The 21042-nt window shown below is 40.6% G+C and overlaps 1 protein-coding gene across 2 annotated transcripts in view; it reads left to right on the top strand.

Moving 5' to 3' along the window:
- MERTK (MER proto-oncogene, tyrosine kinase) overlaps positions 1-4408 on the top strand; it is a 97165-nt gene extending 92757 nt beyond the window's left edge. For both annotated transcript variants that reach the window (XM_072141218.1, XM_072141217.1), the window contains exon 19: positions 1314-4408. In XM_072141218.1, the coding sequence (XP_071997319.1) occupies positions 1314-1800 (487 nt within the window). In that variant the 3' untranslated portion in view covers positions 1801-4408. The remainder of the gene's footprint in view (positions 1-1313) is intronic.
- The last annotated feature ends 16634 nt before the right edge of the window (positions 4409-21042 follow it).

Genomic DNA, 21042 nt, shown 5'->3' with positions numbered 1-21042 from the left:
TTACATGGGACTGCGTGTCTGGTGTTGTATGAGGTGTATGTTACATGGGACTGTGTGTCTGGTGTGGTCTGAGGTGTATGTTACATGGGACTGTGTGTCTGGTGTAGGAAGAGGTGTATGTTATATGGGACTCCATGGTTGGCGTGGTTGAGGTGTATGTTACATGGGACTGTGTGTCTGATGCGGGGTAAGGTGTATTTTACATGCTAGTGCGTGGCTGGTGTGGACTGAGGTGTATGTTACATGGGACTGTGTGTCTGGTGCGGGCTGAGGTATATATAGATATATTACACGGGGGTGTTGGTGGCTGTATATAGATGTTTTACTGGGGGGGGGATAGTGGAAAGTGAGCAAGAGGACGCTAGTTCGCTACACTCATTGGGGCCCCCACTGACCTTAATCCGGCCCTGTATTTGTCCACTTATTCTATTTCAAAAAGCATTTTTAATATTCTAGTAATGTAAAGTCTGACATTTCATGAAAAGAAAACTAATTAAAAATGTTTATGATATGTAAAGCAGTTTACATAAGAAGAACAAACAGATATTGACAAATATTGATATCGACATTCCTGCACCAATGACCCTCGGTCATGAAGGGGTTAACCTGCTTTTTTAGAACAAACTTTTTCTTTTCATTTGCTGTAGGGTCATCAAATAGTTTAAAATTTTATTTTGAAAATGATAGCTTTTTTCCATGTAGGCATATTGGGAGGATTTTGTTAGCCTAAAAGCCTAAATAAGAAGGCTCTGTGCAAACACTCAATACTGGTATATTAGAAGCATATAATTATATAATGGAATCATCCTATCTTTTACTAAATATACAGACAGTGGGGGGAATTTATTAAGTTAGTGCATTGTGAGCCAGTATTAATAATCCCGACTTCGGTGCATGAAACATCAGATTTATGTGCTTCTCCCGAATTAAATCTATGTTAGGTCTGGCCTGGGATTGATCTCAGCTATTGTGCTGGGAATCTGGTACAAGCTATAGTTTTAAGTTTTGCAGCCTGTGGTGTCCCGCGGCCACCTTATGTCCTATCACTGCCACTTTTCAAAAAAGAGGGGTGAGGGATGCTAAAGAGGGAAAAGTTTTTATGCCAGCGCATGATAAGTGGCGTAGAAGGCATGATACATGCCACATTTAATCAGTATTTGATACAGAAGTATCGGACATGCAGAACACTATTGATTGAGGATGTATTTGTTTCTATTGAAGTCTTTATGTAATCTGTACAACATGTAAATACATTATATCAATGTTCGTTTGATGCAACATATCAGCCCATGTTACATCTTCTTCCAATCCAGCTATGAACTGATGTACCTCTGCTGGAGAGCAGACCCAGCTGATCGACCTACATTCACAGAACTGAAACATCAGTTGGAGAAGTTTCTTCAAGAACTGCCTCCTGCAATGAACAAAGAGGATGTTATTTATATGAATACAAGCCTACCCGAGGACAGTGACCTTCTCTCACAAGATCTAAATATACATGACATATCCATAGATGTGGATTCCAAGTATGTACATATTACTCCTCCCAGGTCGGACACTACCATGGTCACTGTGGATGTCCATGGCAGCAATTTTGATGAAGAGAGATATATTTTGGAGGCTGCATCAGAAGATTTAGCTGGGGAGTCAGGGCTAGCATGTGCCCCACTACTTCATGACAGTATGCCACGCAACAAAGTACCATGGTGCGAAAGCAACACTCTTCTGGATGGCAATTCATTGACTGAAGAGCTACTATATGCTGATGACTCAGCCGAGGACTCGGAAATTGCTTTATAGAGGAACAAAACATTTTCATACTTGTTTTGCCAAATTAAACCAATTCTACCAACTCTCAAGGCACCCCAAAAGTACAAACTGTATTTTGTTGGCTCTTTATGAGCTTTCAAGACATAACTTTACTGTTCCCCAATGATCTGCCATTTAAGAGATAGAAGAACGGCACCCTGCTGGAGAGGGGAGCTTATTTCCATCTTCCACTTTGACCAATGTTACCCTTCACTACTCCTTTACACAATTATTGATACTCTCCATAGAAAGAAGGTATAAGGAGATGAATAAAGTGCGCTAGCATACATGGCCCCGCCCCTGATTTCCATTAGATAAAAATCTAATTTCTCTAAAATTACAGTTTCTATTACTTTCTTAAACAGAGCTGCCTTTATTTTCTAGAAGTTTATAATATGGAAAGTGTTAATGGGCATTGAATCCATGTAAATACCATGCAGTGTTCTGTACAGTGATATATAGGTGACTGATGTATATAAATAGATGAATATATAGATTTATATATAAAGTGATGTAAATGTTCAGAATGTAAATATGATTTATGCTATAGATACCTACGAGGATTTATAATTGTGCCTTAATTAGCCCTGGTAAGCCCTGTCTCTATGGACATATTCTGAAAAACCTTTCTACCTCCCCCTCCTGTTACAGAGGTTTCTATGAGATTTTAATTTGGTGACCTGTTTTTAGGTTAACGGCGCACACATGTATTCAATGGAATTCGGAGTATTCTTCAGACAGAACTATTTATTAATGTCTCGGTAACACACCGCATTTCAGAAACTTATAAGATTCCTTTTTCAAGTGGGAAGAGGCAAGTTTTTTGGCTGCAGTTCAGATTGTAGCCAATCGAGCTTCGATTTGAATCAATGGGATTCAGCTGAATATGGCAACCGTCTGAGATAATCAAACATAGTTCGCTGTGCGCTCTCTCCGGGTGTGGTCACACGTTGCATCGCAATTAGCTTTGAGGTAGTTTTAGGTGCAGTTTTGTTAATTTAACAGGTGAAAGACATGAATGTGTGAATTTGATTTTGAACAAGAAACCTGTTCCACACATGTCATTCACCTGTTAAATTAACCAAACTGCACCTAAAACCACCCCTGAAGGGCCGGAAGAAGCGCAGTACAGCGCGAAACGGCCGTTGCCCTCCTTTGGGCGTTCAGCTCCCACTCCCTCCCCCGCACCTATTTTTTGTGAGTATATTTACTTGATGAAATAAAAAAGAAGATATCCACAACTACTATTTGGTGAGTGCCATCCTTGCTTTCTACATTGCATTTTCGTTGTTTGGACTTTTGTTTCACGTTTCGAGGATTTGAGCACCACTGAGGATACATACCTCCACATATATGGAACCCATGCACTCCCAAGTGTGACAACCTACCCCTCTATCTTGTGGATAGGAGTAGTGCCATCTTTCTTTATTTTCTTTGAATTATGCTGTGGGAGAGAGTTTGCTGTGTGCTATGTTTTATCATCTCAGCCGGTTGCCATATTCAGCTATATTGTGCTGAAAACTCGGCTTATACTCAAGTATATATGGTAAATACGGTGCTCAGTCCGAATCTAGTGGACCGACCGAGGGCACACCCCTAGTTTGTGTCGCATAGAGGCTAGCGCAGCTGCACCACAAAAGGCTCGCGTGCAACACAATAGCGGCGCATATACTTCTTAAACTTGAAGCCGTTTAAACTTGAAAGACGTGCACAGTCCGACAGAAGAGCGGCGCAAAGCCCTTAGTAAACGTGCAAAAAGTCTGATCCAGTGTTCAGACCTCCTAGTGATCACACATTTGTTGTGAGTAGTAGCAGGACTGTGAAAAATGAATTTGTAATCCAGGATTGTAGCTTGTAAACAGAGCTGAGGCATCACTGCTTTGTTCATATAGGTCAATCATGATCCCCATAGTCCCTAATGAACCTGTGGTTGTAAACACAATGGCCGACATTTATCAAAACTAATGCAGTCTGTACTATGTGCAGCTTGTCTGTGGAGAGTGCAGATTTTGCCAGATTCATCAAAACTGGCAGACACTTTATAAATACATGCACAAGCAGTTTGCATGTTCTTTCTAGTCCAAATTGAGATGGGAAACTGGCAAAAAATGCTTTAATAAATTTGGGCAATGTCATTAGTAAAAAAAAAACTCATAAGGCTGTGGACAAGTGGGGTGGGACTGATGTTGGTTACTGCAGCATAATAGTTTGTGGTTAATCCAGGGCTTCATATATTTGGCACTATTTGTGGACGTGTTTTTTAACCTCTGGACAATGAATAACTTTTGAGTCTAAAAATGAGACAGATTGGATCCACAGAACAGGCTCTAGAATAGAATAGAAATGTTTCCAACTACTTACAGCAGCCAGAGATATTAGATATGGTAAAGAATGGAAAAGTACAATACATGTTAGCTAAAAATTGATTTATTATACAAAGGTAAAACTTAATTCTGAGCATGATTTCTGTCGTATTCAAGATTCTGTAACATCCTATGACTGTTCTTCTCATCCCATTAAATCTAGCAGTCTATATATATATGTATCGATCTTTGTATTTATATACTTTATGTTTTTATAAAACATGTTTGAGACATTATAGTTTTATTTACCTTTTACTACTGACCTATAATATATTTACTAATCTGAACAGAAACCAATGATATATACAGGGGGTATTTGCTTTATTATTGTATAGTGAATACTGTTGGTCCATTGGCTGCAAGCAGTTTTCACATGCTGCCCACAGGTCCCTACAATCCTGCTCATTGTTACTGGCACCCATGAGGCTTAAGTACATAAAGTGGATATCTCCTGAAAAACATGATAACTCATATGAAATACAAAAATGAAAATGCTATATGGTTATTTAACAAAAAACAAAGGAAAGGGAAAAATAGAAAAACTAAAGCTTGCTAGACAAAGGTATTGGCACCCTTTAAATTAGTATGGAAACAGATTTTGACTCGTCCGTGGTAAGTGACAAATGAGAATCACCTGTATGACCTGAATTAACCAGGGAAAGATAATTAACCCCTTAGTGTTCAGTGCTGTACTAGTACTGCGCGGGCTCCCGCTATTAGCACTCAGCGGCATCCGGAGTCGCAGGGTGTCAGCGGTAATCCCTTGCCGTCTTTGGGGGAAACCGACCAGGACCTCAGGGCCGTCTGAAGGCAGTGCCTGTAAGATGGCATCTATAACGTCATAAAATCCCTTCACAAAAATGTTCCAATAAGTGATCAAATAAAGTTATGCGCGCCAAAATGGTACCACTGAAAAGGACAACTTAACACGTAAAAAAATAAGCCCTAAACCAGCTCTGTCATCCGAAAAGATTGCGATACGAAAATAAGAGATTTTCTCTATATTCGTTTTTCTTCAGTAAAATTGTAAAAATAAATTTAAAACACTATATAAATGAGGTATCACTGTAAAACATTTTTGAGGAATGCAGTGTATGACCGCTTTCACACTGCACTTGTGGGGATGTAAACTTGCAGCCGCATATATGTCCCCAAAGATGGCTATGGCGCCCAACTATGCTGCCAGGGAAAAGATAGAACATGATCTATCTTAACCCGTACGTAGGCCTGGCGCCATGCATCACTAAGAAGAGGGGAGGGGTGGGCAGGCTACGGCCGGAGGAGCACACGGCAGTATGAAAGTAGTCTAAGGGTGATGCCACACATGGCGTTTTTGGTCCGTTTTTAGTCAGTTTTTCCCAATTATCCTAATAAATAAACAGGTTGTAAGCAGCCAAACGCATGGTAAACTGCCAAAAACGGACTGAAAACGGATGTTTAAAAATGGACCAAAAACGCTATGTGTGACATCACCCTCAGGGTGGTTTCACATTGGTGTTTTTTTTCAATCAATGATTTCTCACAGAACCCAGTTTGGCTTATGGACACATACAGTACAGATTGGTTGAGTAAGGCATCAGTGAAAAATCACTGAAGCTGAGAGAAAACCATTCTTTTCAATGGGCTTTTTCACACTTCAGTTTTTTTTTTTTTCACGGAGTCGATTTAGAACCTGTTCTTTTTGTGTTCACCGACATTGAATAAGTGTAAAAAAAGCCCATTGAAAAGAATGGTTCAGTAAGGCATCAATGAAAAATCACTGTTAGAGAAAACCAATCTGCATGCGTTCAAAAGCCAAAATGTAAATGATCAGACAATGGCATGTACAAATTCATCCTTGTGTTTTTTTTTCTTAAGTGGGTCACAGTACCCACTTCAGCCAGTGAGTGGCCTCCTTGGACTGGGAGAAGACACAGGAAGTCCACTGAAAAACGGTACGTCTGATGAGGCCATTTATTGTCTTAAGCGGGTCCTGTGAACCCCTGGCCAGTTGCAGGCACGTAATCAAGGAGAACCAGAGCAAAATGGCAAAATGGGAATCAGATGCCAGAGACAGGTAAAAATTTAGCGTTTTTTTTTTCTCCACCCCTGCTCCGTGAGGATTTTCCATATTCCTGGGAAACCCCTTTCTCTTAGGAGAAGCTATCAACCGTATATTGGATTGTAAGCTCCTAGGAGCAAGGCATTTACTGTATATTAGCTCCAGCATACAGTACATCATTTACTAATATATATATATATATATATATATGAGATGTATATTATTATATATATGAGAAACAAAACTGCCATGCTTGATGGAGGCAGCATCTCGCTGTATGGGGAGTTTACCTGCCTGGATATGGACAATGGTGAAGTATGGCCAACTGAATTCTACAATCTAAGTGGTTTCTAAGTCAAGTTGCCTTTAATAATATATCTATTATATATATTGCCTTTAATAATGATGTATTCATATTCAAGAAATTGCAGCCCGCCAAAGTTCAATGGCGGGAAAAATAATCTCCACACGCTAGTGTGTAGTCTAATAATAATAATTCTTTATATAGCGCACACAGACTATGCTCACTGCACAAAGCTTGTCAAATTGGTCCCTGTCCCCAATGGAGCTCCCAATCTAATCAACCTACCAGTATGGTTTGGAGAGCGGGAGGAAACCCACGCAAACACGGAGAGAACATACAAACTCTTTGCAGATGTTGACCATGGGACTTGAACCCATGTCCCCAGCACTGCAAGGTTGTTATGCTTACCACTTAGCCACAGTGCTACCTGTTGCAGGGCCTCCTTTTCTGGGTTTGCTGCCTTTAGCATCTACTTGCAGTCAATTTGTTTTTGCAGGTAAAGTTTCTGCTCTTTAAATGTTTCTTTCTCAGCAGTCCAGCGATCTGATCGCCAGTAGGAGCTCAAGCAATGGCTCTGGGGCCCGCAGTTTGCTGTTGTTGTTTGGCCTGCTTGCAGTACTACATCCTGTATGACTGATCTTTCCTGGCACTGGACCCTGCAATTTTAGTACTGCCCTGAGATTCCCGGATTTTCACGGCTGTAGGGTCTCCGGGATTGTCCACTTCTCCAGGATTGTCCTCGTCTGGCTCTCTGGAGTGGAGGTGGATTTTCTTCCTGAGGCCTGCAATGGATGTTGCTGCATATTCTGCATGGTTCTTGACTTTGTGCTTTCCAACATTTTAGGCTTGGTCACAGGTGGTATTACATTTGATAACAGAAGGATGTGACAATCTAATTAAAGACAACCAAACAAATGTTATCATAAAATTTTATAAACAATACTATGTATACAATGAGCATCAATGGCAAGGTGGTCAAGATACAATGCACCACATGTCTGTAAGAAGGTACAAAGGTAAGCCAAGAAACTGCTCTCTAAGTCAACAACAAACACCATGTGGCCAGAAATGAGTAACAGTTCATCATACAAGCCCTGGATATCATGTTAAATACAAGCAAAGAAAGTCCCAAATAATAAATATAAAAAAGTTGAAAAGGTGCAAGATAAATCTCTATGGAACAAAAGCATTATCTAAGTGATAGTACACAAATGTGACCATAAACCTAGGTTACCGGTATTATGCTAGAAATTAGGCAGGCAGTAGAACAACATGACGTGGGGGTGGGAGGCTCCCAGTGGATCTTGCTCTGACTTCCGGGCTTGCACTGTTCTTGCTGTAACACTCCAGAGCCTGATATTGTGGAACATGGGCACATAAACGGTGAGCTCACTTTGGAGGATTAGTGTTAAACTGAGGAAGTTGTCTGTAGCGACTATACGCATGGGAAGTTTCCTACTGCTTTTTGAGATCATTATCGTTCTACTTCCTACCCTTTTTACATTTGGCTAACCCAGGTTATGGTTTCATTTGTGCATTTTGACTTTGATATTGCTTTTGTATGTTTACAGGGGTGCTGGATCTTAGGATCCAGTGCTGCAAATGCCAGGACAGTGGTGACCATGGCAAGTTCTGTGGTCTCTACCACACCTGACCTGAGACTCGCGGTGACAATGTATTATTTATTAGAGGGGCCATTAATACTTTTATTGCAATGTTGCTAATTGCTCCAATAAAAGATCTAAAATGAATATATACGGTAGTTGTTCTCTGCCCATTGAGACAATGATGAGGGGCATTGCTGCCGTCTCATGTCCTAGGACTACTACTAGACTTGTTATATAAAAAATGGAATCATCCCACATTCACATGGTGGCAGCTGCTGCAGGAGTGGCAACTATTGGAGACTATAGGTAGACTATAGGTAGAGAGCAGGTCATATAAAACTGCACTCACAGATGTGTCATAATGTCAATTTCCAGGCCCTCATTAAATTTCAAGTATTATGGGGTTCAGTCCCTGCTAGGGGCAAAACATTGTTGACCCTTCTACCCAACAAACTACCTGAAAGACTGAAGACTGGGCCAGGTAGAGCGAATCATTGAATTATTGGGGGACATCTCTCAAAACAAATAGGGGACAAAATCCCCCCCCTTCTAGCTGGATCTCCTGTCTTCTCTTATTATTATCTTCTTTCCTCTGCCTTTACTTTTGTTTTCTTTTTGCCTTTGTGTTTATTGTTACAATTTTTGAATTGTTGACCAAGATGCTATAGTGTAGATTTATAAATAATAGTAATAATAATATAGACCTCTCCTTACCAGTATTTTATTACTAGTAGGGTAGTTTCGCTACATGCATACATGGGTCTTACCAAGGGAGCTCCCTATTTCATTTGCATCACTGTCTGGCCAAGCCTTCCTTGTAGTGGGTCCTGGAGGGCCAGAGCCCCTCCAGGGCATATTGGCTGCTAATATATTGAATAGTGGGAAGTGTATGGAGGGTAGCAAATCTGTTGCATCACAAATTTTTATGATATTGCAGTGAATATGCCCCTATGACACAACCTTTACTCCCCAAACTAGCAGTGCTTGCTGGTGGAAATACGTGATCCTGCAGTGTCAACACATTAGATGATCTCTATGTCCAGTGTGCACTATGGAAATATGAGGTCCCCATGGCACACTTTTTCAGGTATGTAAAGAGACATACCCAAGTGGGTCAATTCCCTTATGGGAACCTCCAATATCTCACTACCCACTGTTCACCACTGAGTGCTAAAATCCCAGAGCCAGCGAGGCTCTGGGATCTTCGCATATACAAATACAAGCTATGAACATTAGGATCTATGCCAAGGCAATTCACAAATGACAAGACGACTGTTCAAATTTAAGAAGTTGTGCTCAAGGCAGAATAACACTAATAGAGCTTTCCCAGTAACCAGTAGTCACAGTGATGCCCCCAGTAGCCAGTACTCACAATATTGTCCCCAGTAGTCAATAGTCACAGTGAATCCCCTGAGTAGTCACAGGGATGCCCCCAGTAGCCACAGGGTTGCCCCCAGTAGCCACAGGGTTGCCCCCAGTAGTCAATAGTTACAGTCGCTTTGATGCTCCCAGAAGTCACAGCGATCCCACCGGTAATCACAGTAGCCAGAGGTTGCAGGGATCCCCCAATAGCCAGCAGTCATAAGGATGGTGTGGAGCAGGTGACATCACAAATCTGCCTGCGCTGGGTCATAGGCCACTTGACCCGGCGCATTCGGACATGTCATCATACATCGCCTGTGCCACATCTGAAAGCATACAAATTTCCGATCGTCTTAGTATGCTAAGGGTTTGTTCAAACCCCCTAACGGGTGATCCACGGCGTTCGAGGAAGCATGTCATTTTAGTTTTTGCATTTTTTTTTTTTTTTACTCCCCACATTCTGAGAGTCAGAATTAACTTTTTTTTAATATTTTTTATTATTTATTTGTTTTATGGGGCACAAATTGTAGTCTTTAGTGGTTCCATTTAATATTCCGTGCATTATACTGGGAAGTTGGAAAATAATTTCTAATGAGGTAAAATTGACACCAGCTGGCCGGAAAAATTAATTATAATGAAGGGGCGTGCATATTTTATTATAATTAATTTTCCGGCCAGCTGCGCAAGATGTATTCCGCTCGCGCATATGCGAGATTTGCAGACAGCCGGGTGATGTCGCAGCGTTTCTCCCATGTTCAGGAACATCCTCTACACCGAATAAATAACTCCTGGCTCCGTTCAATGATAAAATATGCACGCCACTTTATTATAATTTATTTTTCTGGGCGGCCGCAAGTGCTGCAGACAGCTGGTGATGTCACCCGACTGTCTGCAAATCTCGCACATGCACTACATGTTGCGCAGCCGGACAGAAAAATGAATTATAATAAAGGGGGCATGCATATTTTATTATCAGATCAAGTCCGTGCCTATGGCTCATTGCATATTGTTATAAAGTTATTTGGTGTAGAGGACGTTCCTGAACATGGGAGAAATGCTGCCACATAACCCCTAAGGTAACAAGCATTGCATTGGTGACAGTCTACCACCAGTAAATCTAGTGGCAGATGACTTTGTTTTGAGTGTCGTTCCCTGTGATGTCATAAGGATCGGCTGCCATGACAGCCTCGGGTCTGTATGGTTTCTGCAGATTTGTTACCATGTGCCAGTTTCACATTGTAATGAATCATGTGTAAAGACACCATACAGTAGTATTGCATTATATGGTAGGAATGATCAGACTCTCTAGGGATATAGTACCCTAGAGAGTCTAAAAAAAATTGTAAAATTAAAAAAAAAATAAAAGAAAGAAAGAAAAATTAAAATCACCATGCTTCTCTAGAACTGATATAAAAATAAACTGTAAAAATCACAAACATCACAAAATGCCTGTTCTATCAAAATATAAAACGTTTTTTTTTACCAGCGTTGAACCCCATAATGCAAAATAGCGCCCCAAATGTCCAAAATGCCATTTTACATCACATAAAGAATGTTATAAAAAGTGATGAAAGGTCGCACAGTCCTCAAAATGGTAGCAATGAAAAAGTCAGCTTATCTCACAAAGAAATTACGCCTTGCACAGCTCCATAAATTAAAGTATAAAAAAGTTATTAGGGTCAGAATATTGTCAAATGAACATTTTTTCGTACACATTGTTTTAATTTTTTAAGTTTTTCAATTTGGTATCATGGTTATTATACAAAACCAAAGAAAAAAGTAGAGGTATCATTTGGAGTGCACAGTAAAAGTCACAAAAGCTGAGCCTACAAGTATGTGACACAAATGCTTTTCATGCTTTTTTATTCTACCACATTTGGAATTTTTTTCCCAACTTTGCACTAAACGGTATATAATAATAAATAATGAACAGTGAGATGTAAAATTTGCTAAGCAGAAAATAAGCCCTCAAATGCAACAGATAATGCCAGAAGCATCTTACCTGGGCCAAGGAAAAAAAAACCAGGACTGTTGCTCAGTGGTCCAAGGTGTTGTTTCCAGATGAAAATAAATTTTGCATTTCATGTGGAAATCATGGTGGAGGAAGAGTGGAAAGGCACAATTCAAGTTGCTACAACCAGTGATGGTTTGGGAAGCCATGTCATCTGCTGGCTTGAAGAACATCTACCACCAGAATGAAGGATTGCAAGCCACGCACACGTACATACTGGTGTGTGCCCCCTCTAACACGATCTGCTCTTCTTTTAGCTTCTTAAGCCGTTGTTTTAAGGCATAAAAGGTTTTAAAACGATGCAAATTAACCCGAAGGGCTCCAAGTTACATAGATTGTCAATGGAGCCTGGAGAGCCGCTCAGACTCATTTGCATCTTTTTTTTAAATCTTTTTTTTTTCCTATAAACAAGGGGTAAAGAAGCTAAAAAGAAGAACTTATGCTGCCAGAGGGGGACAAACCAGTATGTAAGGGTGCTTGGTTTACCAGGTCTTCAGCCTGGTGGTCCTTTAAAGTGTAACCGTCATTCTGAGAAAAAAAGTACTCGAAAAATTCGATCTTCAGTTTCTGTCTGTATGGATTATTTGTTTATATACAAGTGCAGGGAAAGCTGGGGGAGAGATAAGTGTAGTTGTGTGATTTTTTTCCCTTTGCCAACAAGCTTTCTATAGCTGGAATTTTCATTTCCAGCAGCACCTGTTCACACTGCCAAAAATGCTTAGTTGTCCAACAAACTTGCCTGACCCAAAAATGCAGACAAGCTGAAGGCTGTTTTAAAAGCAACCAGGGCTTCCATAAGGCCCTCTGAGCAGAGTGCACTCTTTGGTCAGTAAAAAAATGACATTTTTCATCAAAGTTCAATAAGTCAGTGCAGTGCGTTTTCTAGTCTCCCTAGAATTGTATGGTGCATTTTGTGTTACTGGTGCGTTAAAAAAATGCACATGTGGGCGTGAGAAAAAATGCAAGTCTGATATAAACCGTTGAACACAATGGGGCACATTTGCTTACCCAGTCCCTGCACGATCCCCGAGGTGCGTTGTCCAACGAGGATGAAGTCTGCTGCGAATCAACAAGATCGTGCTCCGGAGATCCTGCATGTGTCGGTTCCCCACCCAGGTCCGCCAGAGTTCACCTTCTTCTTCCCGGGGGAGGGTGTGAGTGCATGTATTTTAATTTTAAATCCCATGCTTAGTCCAAATGAGTCGGGTTGAATGACGGCCACGCCCCCTGATTTGTGTCGCATGAAAATCCTATTGCGTGCGCCAAAAACCCCTGTTAAATGCGGCGCAAAATGGAAATAGTCAGGAAACCTGGGGGAAATGCGGTCTGCGGACCCTTAGCAATGCAAGTTCTGCATGTCACAAACATGCGCAGAACACGCGAGTAAAACGCAAAGGTAAAAGGGGCCTCTGCAGTGCCGTCAGCTGATCAACTCCATGCCCCCCACATTAATGCAGTCATTCATGCAAAAGGAGCCCCAACCAAGTATTGAGTGCATTTACTGTACATAGTTTTAATTTGGCCAACATTTCTGTGTTACATCTGTGTAACCTCTTCTGCTATTCGGCTGAGAAGGTGCTGAACTTTATTTGGAGCTTTTCAGTCATCAGTCTGTACTGCACTCTATTGCTGGAAATCTGCAACCTTTGCTCTGGACCAGTAAGGGTTAAGGTTTGCACACCTGAAGTGAGTGTTTACACGTGGCGTTTTGACTGCGTTTTAAAAAGCATCGAATACACAAGTGGGAGGAGCTTGGCCAAAATGCATGTACGTTTTCACTGAAAAGCATGCATTTTGGTATAAGCTACAACACATTTTGCATTACTTACATTCAGTGGAAATGTATATGTGTTTTGACCAAGTTCCTTCTAATTGCAATTTTGATACGTTTAAAAAAATAATCCAAAGCGCCATGTGTGAACACGCACTCAGAGTTCTGACTCACTCTCAGTCTGATTTAAGCTCTGTGTTCACCATCTTTCCTTGCTGGTCAAACAGTTGGTTTTGCTGGCTTCCCATAGTTTTTTTGCTATTTCTTGTTATTCTGGTTTCCATGATATTTTATACATCCTTGACTGTTTATCCTCTATCTAAGCTAAAAAGACCCTAGTGAATGCTGAAGAACCTATGCAGGTTGGAACCATTTCAGCTCATGAGCGTAAGGAGCATCACATTAACAACTAGCTATGCTTCAATTGTGGAAAATCTGGTTATTTGATTAGGAGTATTCTAGGAATCAGCATAATTCATATACAAATGGGTCTTTAAAATATATTAATTGGATCTGAATATTTCCTAATATACTCGTGTGTAAGCTGAGTTTTTCAGCACGTCGCGGCTCCCACTCCTCCACGCGGCTCATCTTTGGTCTTCTCTCATCGCAGCTGATGACATCATAGTGTGCGCCAGCCGACAGATCCCATGGACGCATCTCTGCCGGATAATGCAGCAGAGAGAAGACCGATAAGGAGCCACGCTGAGCATGTGTCGGAAGGCGAGTATGTAAGTTTGTTTTTTTTGGATGTGCTTGGCAAACTGCGGCTGGCTGTATACTACATGGGGCTGGCAGGCTGTATACTACTTGGGGCTGGCAGGCTGTATACTACTTGGGGCTGGCAGGCTGTATACTACTTGGGGCTGGCAGGCTGTATACTACTTGGGGCTGGCAGGCTGTATACTACTTGGGGCTGGCTGGCTGTATACTACTTGGGGCTGGCTGGCTGTATACTACTTGGGGCTGGCTGGCTGTATACTACTTGGGGCTGGCTGGCTGTATACTACTTGGGGCTGGCTGGCTGTATACTACTTGGGGCTGGCTGGCTGTATACTACTTGGTGCTGGCTGTATATTACTTGGGGCTGGCTGGCTGTATACTACTTGGGGCTGGCTGGCTGTATACTACTTGGGGCTGGCTGGCTATATACTGGGAGACTGTGACCAATGCTTTTCCCACCCTCGGCTTATACTCGAGTCAATAGGTTTTCCCAGCTTTTGCTGGTAAAATTAGTGGTTTCGGCTTATACTCTAGTATAAATGGTAGTTGTTATTTAAAATGTTGCTCTCCTTAGCAGAAAAATGCTGTGGACATACTCTTTAATGAAGAATTAAATGCTACTGGCCCTTAGTGATGGGAACATCACTAAGGTTGGCTGTAGTCGGTTGGTTGCAGTGCATCCAGTATGTCCAGTGTTGTGGTGAGACGTCATCTCAGTGAGGTAATGTGCAGTGACGGCAGTTACACATCATTAGTATGGTAACAGAGCAAGAGTCTCAGTCTGTGACATCATCACCGGGAACAGAGCATAAGAGGAAGGAGGTGTTACTGAGACCTAAAGGATCATGGGACTTGTATTTTCCTGTGGTGGCCATCTTGGTGATAACTCCACCTACTTTAAAAACATTTTGTGAATCATAAAATTAAACTATTTAAGCTCCATTTTGTGACTAATGCGTTGTGTGACCTTTGGGAGTGTCGCTTGGGTGCACAGGTACTTTCTGGTCAAGTCTTAAAAGATGTTTTGGCTGTATCTCTTTAATTCACCGACAGATAGGTTTCTGGCAAGGTCTTTTTTGATTCAGGGGCTCCAGCCAATATCTTGATATGAATTTTGTTTTGGCTCTAAATGTAGATTTAGTCAAATTGGATGCTCCACTCTTAGTAACAGGAGCTGATTCTTCTCCTTTAAGAATAGGAAAAGTTTGTTTCAAAACTCACCTTATTACCTTGCAAATTAGGTCTATTCACAGTGATGTGTTGGAATTTTAAGTTTTTAATAATTTGTCAACTGATATCATCCTAGGGCTTCCCTGGCTAGCCATGCATAATCCTGTCTTTGACTGGACCTCTGGTGAACTGGTAAAGTGGGGTCAAAATTTTTTCCTTCCATTGCACCTCATTACTTGTTTATGATGCTCAGCCTGAGAATGTGAATGTGCTCAACTTTATTTCTGATTTTGTTGATGTATTCGACAAAGTTTCTACTGACACCTTACTTTGGCATAGGCTTTACAATTGTAGGATTGTATAGCTAAGTATACGCACCTGTCTTGATCTTACCGGACTTGAATCGACCTTTCGTGGAGTTGGAGCCATGGTCCCATGGTCCTGACTCCCAACAGACTCCCTGTAGGCTTTTTCTCAAAGAAGTTATCTTCCCGAGAGAGCAATTAGGATGTGGGCAAATGTGAACTCCTGGCCATTAGTTGGCTGTTTAAGGAATGGAAAACCTTCCTTGAAGGTTCCAAACACTGAACTACGATTATTAATAAAAAAAAATAAGAATTTACTGTATTTGGATAATGCTAAGAGATCTCCCGGCAGGCTGGTTAGGCATAGGATTTTTTTTTTTTTACCCATTTTGATTTTGTTAAAAGTAGAGACAATTCCTTCCTCTTGCAGAGTTTTCTTTGCACAATACAGTAAACTCGTCCACCAAAGTCTCGCCGTTCTATTGCAATTATGGATGTAACCCAAAATACTCATCTTGTAGGAGTCGCTAAACCCTTTTAATGAATCAACATATTATCAACTGAGCTCAGACTGGGCCCAGTCTCTCTCTAATCTGGTTAATGACACCAAGCTAACAAAAGATGGTCCTCTGGCCCTGACTATGTTTTGGGAGAAATGGTACAATTGTCCATATGTGGTTAGGGTTGGATTAATACCAGAGTGCAATACGATGCCCAGAGAAGTATCATGATACTCAATACCGATACAGTACTTTCAGGAAAAGAAAAAAGTATTATCTGAATTCAACGTTGAGGGTGCAGTCACAATGCAAACGTCTGGGGGCGGAGCTCAGTCAAATCGCATTTGCGTTTCCAATGAACCGATCCACCAGCATTTTGCAAGGAGAGCTTTAGTTTTTTTTATGACAGTTTATTATATGTATTGTAATGGTTGTCCTGGAAATGTAAATATAAAATCTATAATTTGATTTGTGTCTCATACAGTTAAATTGGATTAATAAAAGTGTATTAATTATAAGTTAGGATTTTTTTGATATAGTTAGGGTTTTTTTTATTATGTCACGGGTCATGAAAGGGTTAAGCGTCAAAAAAATTTGTGCATCCGAATGACCAGAGACAGGTTTTTATTCACAGGAAGTAAATAATGAAGCTTAACCCCTACGGGACTCAGCCTATTTTGGCCTTAAGGACGCGGCCCCGTTCTTCAAATCTGTCCTGTGTCACTATAAGTGGTTATAGCTTTGGAACGCTATGAGATATCCAGGGGATTTTGAGATTGTTTTCTCGTGACACATTGTACTTCAAATTAGTTTAAAAATTTGGATGAAATCTTTTGCGTTTAGTTATGAAAAAAAAACAAAATTTGGCAAAAATTTGGAAAAATTCTTTATTTTCAACGTTCTAAATTCTCTACTTTTGATGCAGATAGTCATAGCTCCCAAATAAATTCATAACTTACATTTCCCAAATGTCTGCTTTATGTTGGATGGTTTTTTAAGATTCCACATATTTTACTAGAATGTTATGAGGCTCAGAATTTAGGTATCATTTTTCACATTTTTTGTAAAATCACCAAAACCTGTATTTAGATGGACCTGCTCAACTTCTAATTGACACTGAGAGGCCTAAATAATAGTGAGACTCGTAAATTACCCCATTGTGGAAACTAGACCCCTCAACGTATGAAAAACCACTTTTAAGAAGTTTGTTAACCCTTTACGTGTTTTATAGGGGTTAAAACAAAATGGAGGTGCAGTCTGCAAATTGTAATATTTTTTCACAATACACTCATTTTGGGTGGAAAATTAAACATTTACAATGGATTAAATGAATAAAGGCTCCACAAAGTTTGTTACCCAATCTCTCCCGAATACACTGATACTCTATATGTGGTGGTAACCTGCTGTATGGGCGCACGGCCGGGCATAGAAGGGAAGGAGGCGCCATCCAGATCAGATTTGCTATGTCACATTGTACAGGCTATAATTTTTTTCTTTTTTTTAATGTGGACCTATAGGGGCTTATTTCTTTTGCCACATCAGATGCACTTTTCTGGTACGTAATTTAGGGGAATCTATAGGCTAATTGGTGAGATTTTATTAACTCTTTGTTGGTGGAGGAAACGAAAATCATCACTTTTCAGGAAGATTTTTATGTTTTTTTTTTTGGCCGTTTACCATACCATAAAAATAGTTTATTATTTTTGTTCTATGGGTCGCCACGATTACAAAAAGACCTCATTTATATAGATTTTTTATTTTTTCCCATTTTTACTGAATAAAAAGTAATTTGGCAAAAATGTTGTTAATTTTAGCATCACCAACTTTTTTATTTTTCGCCTCACAAATCTGTTTAATAGTTTATTTTTTGCGAGAAGGATTGTTCTTTTTAGTGGTCTTATTTTAGAGTGCATAACATTTTTTAAATCACTTTTTAGAGCATTTTTATAGGGTATTAATTGAAAATGATTTTTTTTCTGGAGCTTTTTTTTGTTTTTTTTTTACGGGGTTCACTTTGCGGATCTAATAACGATTCTGTTTTTTATGCAGATTGTTACGGACGCAAGGATACCAAATATGTGGGGGCTTTGTGTATTTTATTCAATTGTACTGAATAAAAACCAATTTGGAGAAAATCTTGTTCATTTTAGCATCACCATCTTTTCATATGCATAACTTTTTTATTTTTCGGCTAACAAATCTGGTTAGGGGCTTATTTTTTGCGAGTTGTTCTTTTTAGTGGGCTTATTTTGGAGTGCATAACATTTTTTAAATCACTTTTTAGAGCATTTTTTTTTATAGGGTATTAATTAAAAATGATCTTTTTTAGGAACGTTTTTGCATTTTTTTTTCTACGGCGTTTACCATGCGGGTCCAGTAACGATTCTGTTGTATTATACAGATTGTTACGGACGTGGCAATACCAAATATGCAGGGGTTTTTGTGTTTTTTATACTTTATTAAGTGTTTTTATAGGAAAGTGACATTTTAGGGGCTTATATTTTAATGCATTTATTTTTTATTTATTCTAATGTATTAACTTTAGTGTTTTTGACTTTTTTTTAATTATACATACTTGAACTTGAACCAGTGATGCTCTGATCACTGGTTCAAGTTCAATACACTGCTCTACAATACTATTTTATTGTAGAGCAGTGTAAACTGTCTGAGCAAGCTTGCGCATGCTCAGACAGTTTACAGTCAGACCCGGAAGGGGTCTGACTGCCAGGGAGACCGGGCAGCTCCGGGGCACATGCCAGTCCTCGGAGCTGCCCAGAAGAGGATCGGATCCCCCGGTAAGTGGCACGGGGGATCCGATCCACAGCGCAAACACCGCATGACCGCGGCTGACAGCCGCTGCTTCTGGTACCGGCTCCGTTCATGAGCCGGTGCCAGAAGCAGGACGTTATAGAACGTCCCCGTGCGCTAAGTCTCTAGCCCCGGGGATGTACTATAACGTCCTGGTGCGCTTAGGGGTTAAACCTTACAGGACTCATCCCTTTTTTTGTTTTTGAGTTTCTGTTTTTTACTCCCCTCATTCCAAATTCGCTGTGTAGGCGAAACCCAGGGTCAGGTGGACATGTGTGACTGGCGTCCTGCTTATGTCTAGATATGCACATTTTTACAAATATTGTGTGTAGTGTGTATATTTTTAAATCAAATTTTAAACTACACCAGGGTTCCCCAAACTACGGCCCGCGGACCGCTTGGATCCGGCCCGACGCTTGTCGCGCCAGCGCCGGGCCCCCACGGCCTTCGACAGTCGGGCAGGAGCCTCTGTCCGTCCGGACAGGAAGCTCCTGCCCGTCACTGTGTAGTGCTCGATGCGGCCGGAAACGGCCTCCCGAGCACTATTGGTGGAGCAATGTGGCCGGAAGACAACCCCAGCGCACATCGCTCTTTGAACTTGGATGCGCAGCCACACAATAACGTCATCACGCGGCCGCGCACCCTTTCCTGCCCGGACGCGGCAAGAAGATAGAAGACGCGCCGTGGGAGACTTAGGTGAGTACAGGTTTTTTTTTAATTTTTTTAATTAAAAACGGTCGTAAAAAGATTGTGGTGGCCGTGAGCCAATAGTTAGCTATGAGGGGCAGTATAGGAAATAATTAACGATGAGGGGCAGCATAGGAAATAATTAATGGTGAGGGGCAGCATAGGAAATAATTAATGGTGAGGGGCAGCATAGGAAATAATTAATGGTGAGGGGCAGCATAGGAAATAATTAATGGTGAGGGGCAGCATAGGAAATAATTAATGGTGAGGGGCAGTATAGGAAATAATTAATTATGAGGGGCAGCATAGGAAATAATTAATTATGAGGGGCAGCATAGGAAATAATTAATGGTGGGGGGGGCAGCATAGGAAATAATTAATGGTGAGGGGCAGCATAGAAAATAATTAATGGTGGGGGGCAGTATAGGAAATAATTAATTATGAGGGGCAGCATAGGAAATAATTAATGGTGGGGGGGGGGAAGCATAGGAAATAATTAATGGTGAGGGGCAGCATAGGAAATAATTAATGGTGAGGGGCAGAATAGGAAATAATTAATTCTGAGGGGCAGCATAGGAAATAATTAATTATAAGGGACAGTATAGGAAATAATTAATGGTGGGGGGAAGCATAGGAAATAATTAATGGTTGAGGGCAGTATAGGAAATAATTAATTCTGAGGGGCAGCATAGGAAATAATTAATGGTGGGGGGGGGGAAGCATAGGAAATAATTAATGGTGAGGGGCAGCATAGGAAATAATTAATTCTGAGGGGCAGCATAGGAAATAATTAATTATAAGGGACAGTATAGGAAATAATTAATGGTGGGGGGAAGCATAGGAAATAATTAATGGTGAGGGGCAGCATAGGAAATAATCAATGGTGGGTGGAAGCATAGGAAATAATTAATTATAAGGGGCAGTATAGGAAATAATTAATGTTGAGGGGCAGCATATAAAATAATTAATGGTTGAGGGCAGCAAAGGAAATAATTAATGGTGGGGGGCAGCATAGGAAATAATATTTACAGAATGGGAAGGGAGAGTTGGGAAAAATTGTGGCAGATAAAATATAACATTTATTTATTATTATTAAAAAGTCTTTACACAAGAATGATAAAATTTGCAAACATGTATATAACATCTAGGGCAAGATTAGGAACTTGTCTTCCTGCATGCATATATTGACCCCTTTTAATATTAACTTGTTTGATATTCTTTTATTACTTTCTTCTATTTTTGTGCATGCTTTTACTTTCCAAGAAAGGGACAGGAAGGTATAGTGTTAGAGAATTGAGATCTCTGCAACTGCCCAGGATCGTTTTTGCAGATTGCTTCTATGTGCTGGTAAGAGCAGAATCAGTGGATACAGATACAATGTTGCACTTTATTTGTAACTTCTGCCTTTGTATCACAAGCACTTGGGTTACAAGTATCCTTTTACTTTATTAATTGTGGCTGGCTGTAGGCACAAGTAGTGTCTGAATTCTGTTTTGTATGGCTGTGTCCCGGGTTTCAGCTTATTGTGTATTTAATCGTCGATGTTTCACTGCTACCAGGTGGTTATCTCATCCAGCAGTG

This window comes from Engystomops pustulosus, chromosome 3 (genome assembly GCF_040894005.1).
Source record: "Engystomops pustulosus chromosome 3, aEngPut4.maternal, whole genome shotgun sequence".
NCBI classification, from domain to species: Eukaryota; Metazoa; Chordata; class Amphibia; order Anura; family Leptodactylidae; genus Engystomops; species Engystomops pustulosus.
The sequence above is the reverse complement of the archived record's forward strand: the minus strand, read 5'-3'. Positions and strand labels throughout refer to the sequence as shown.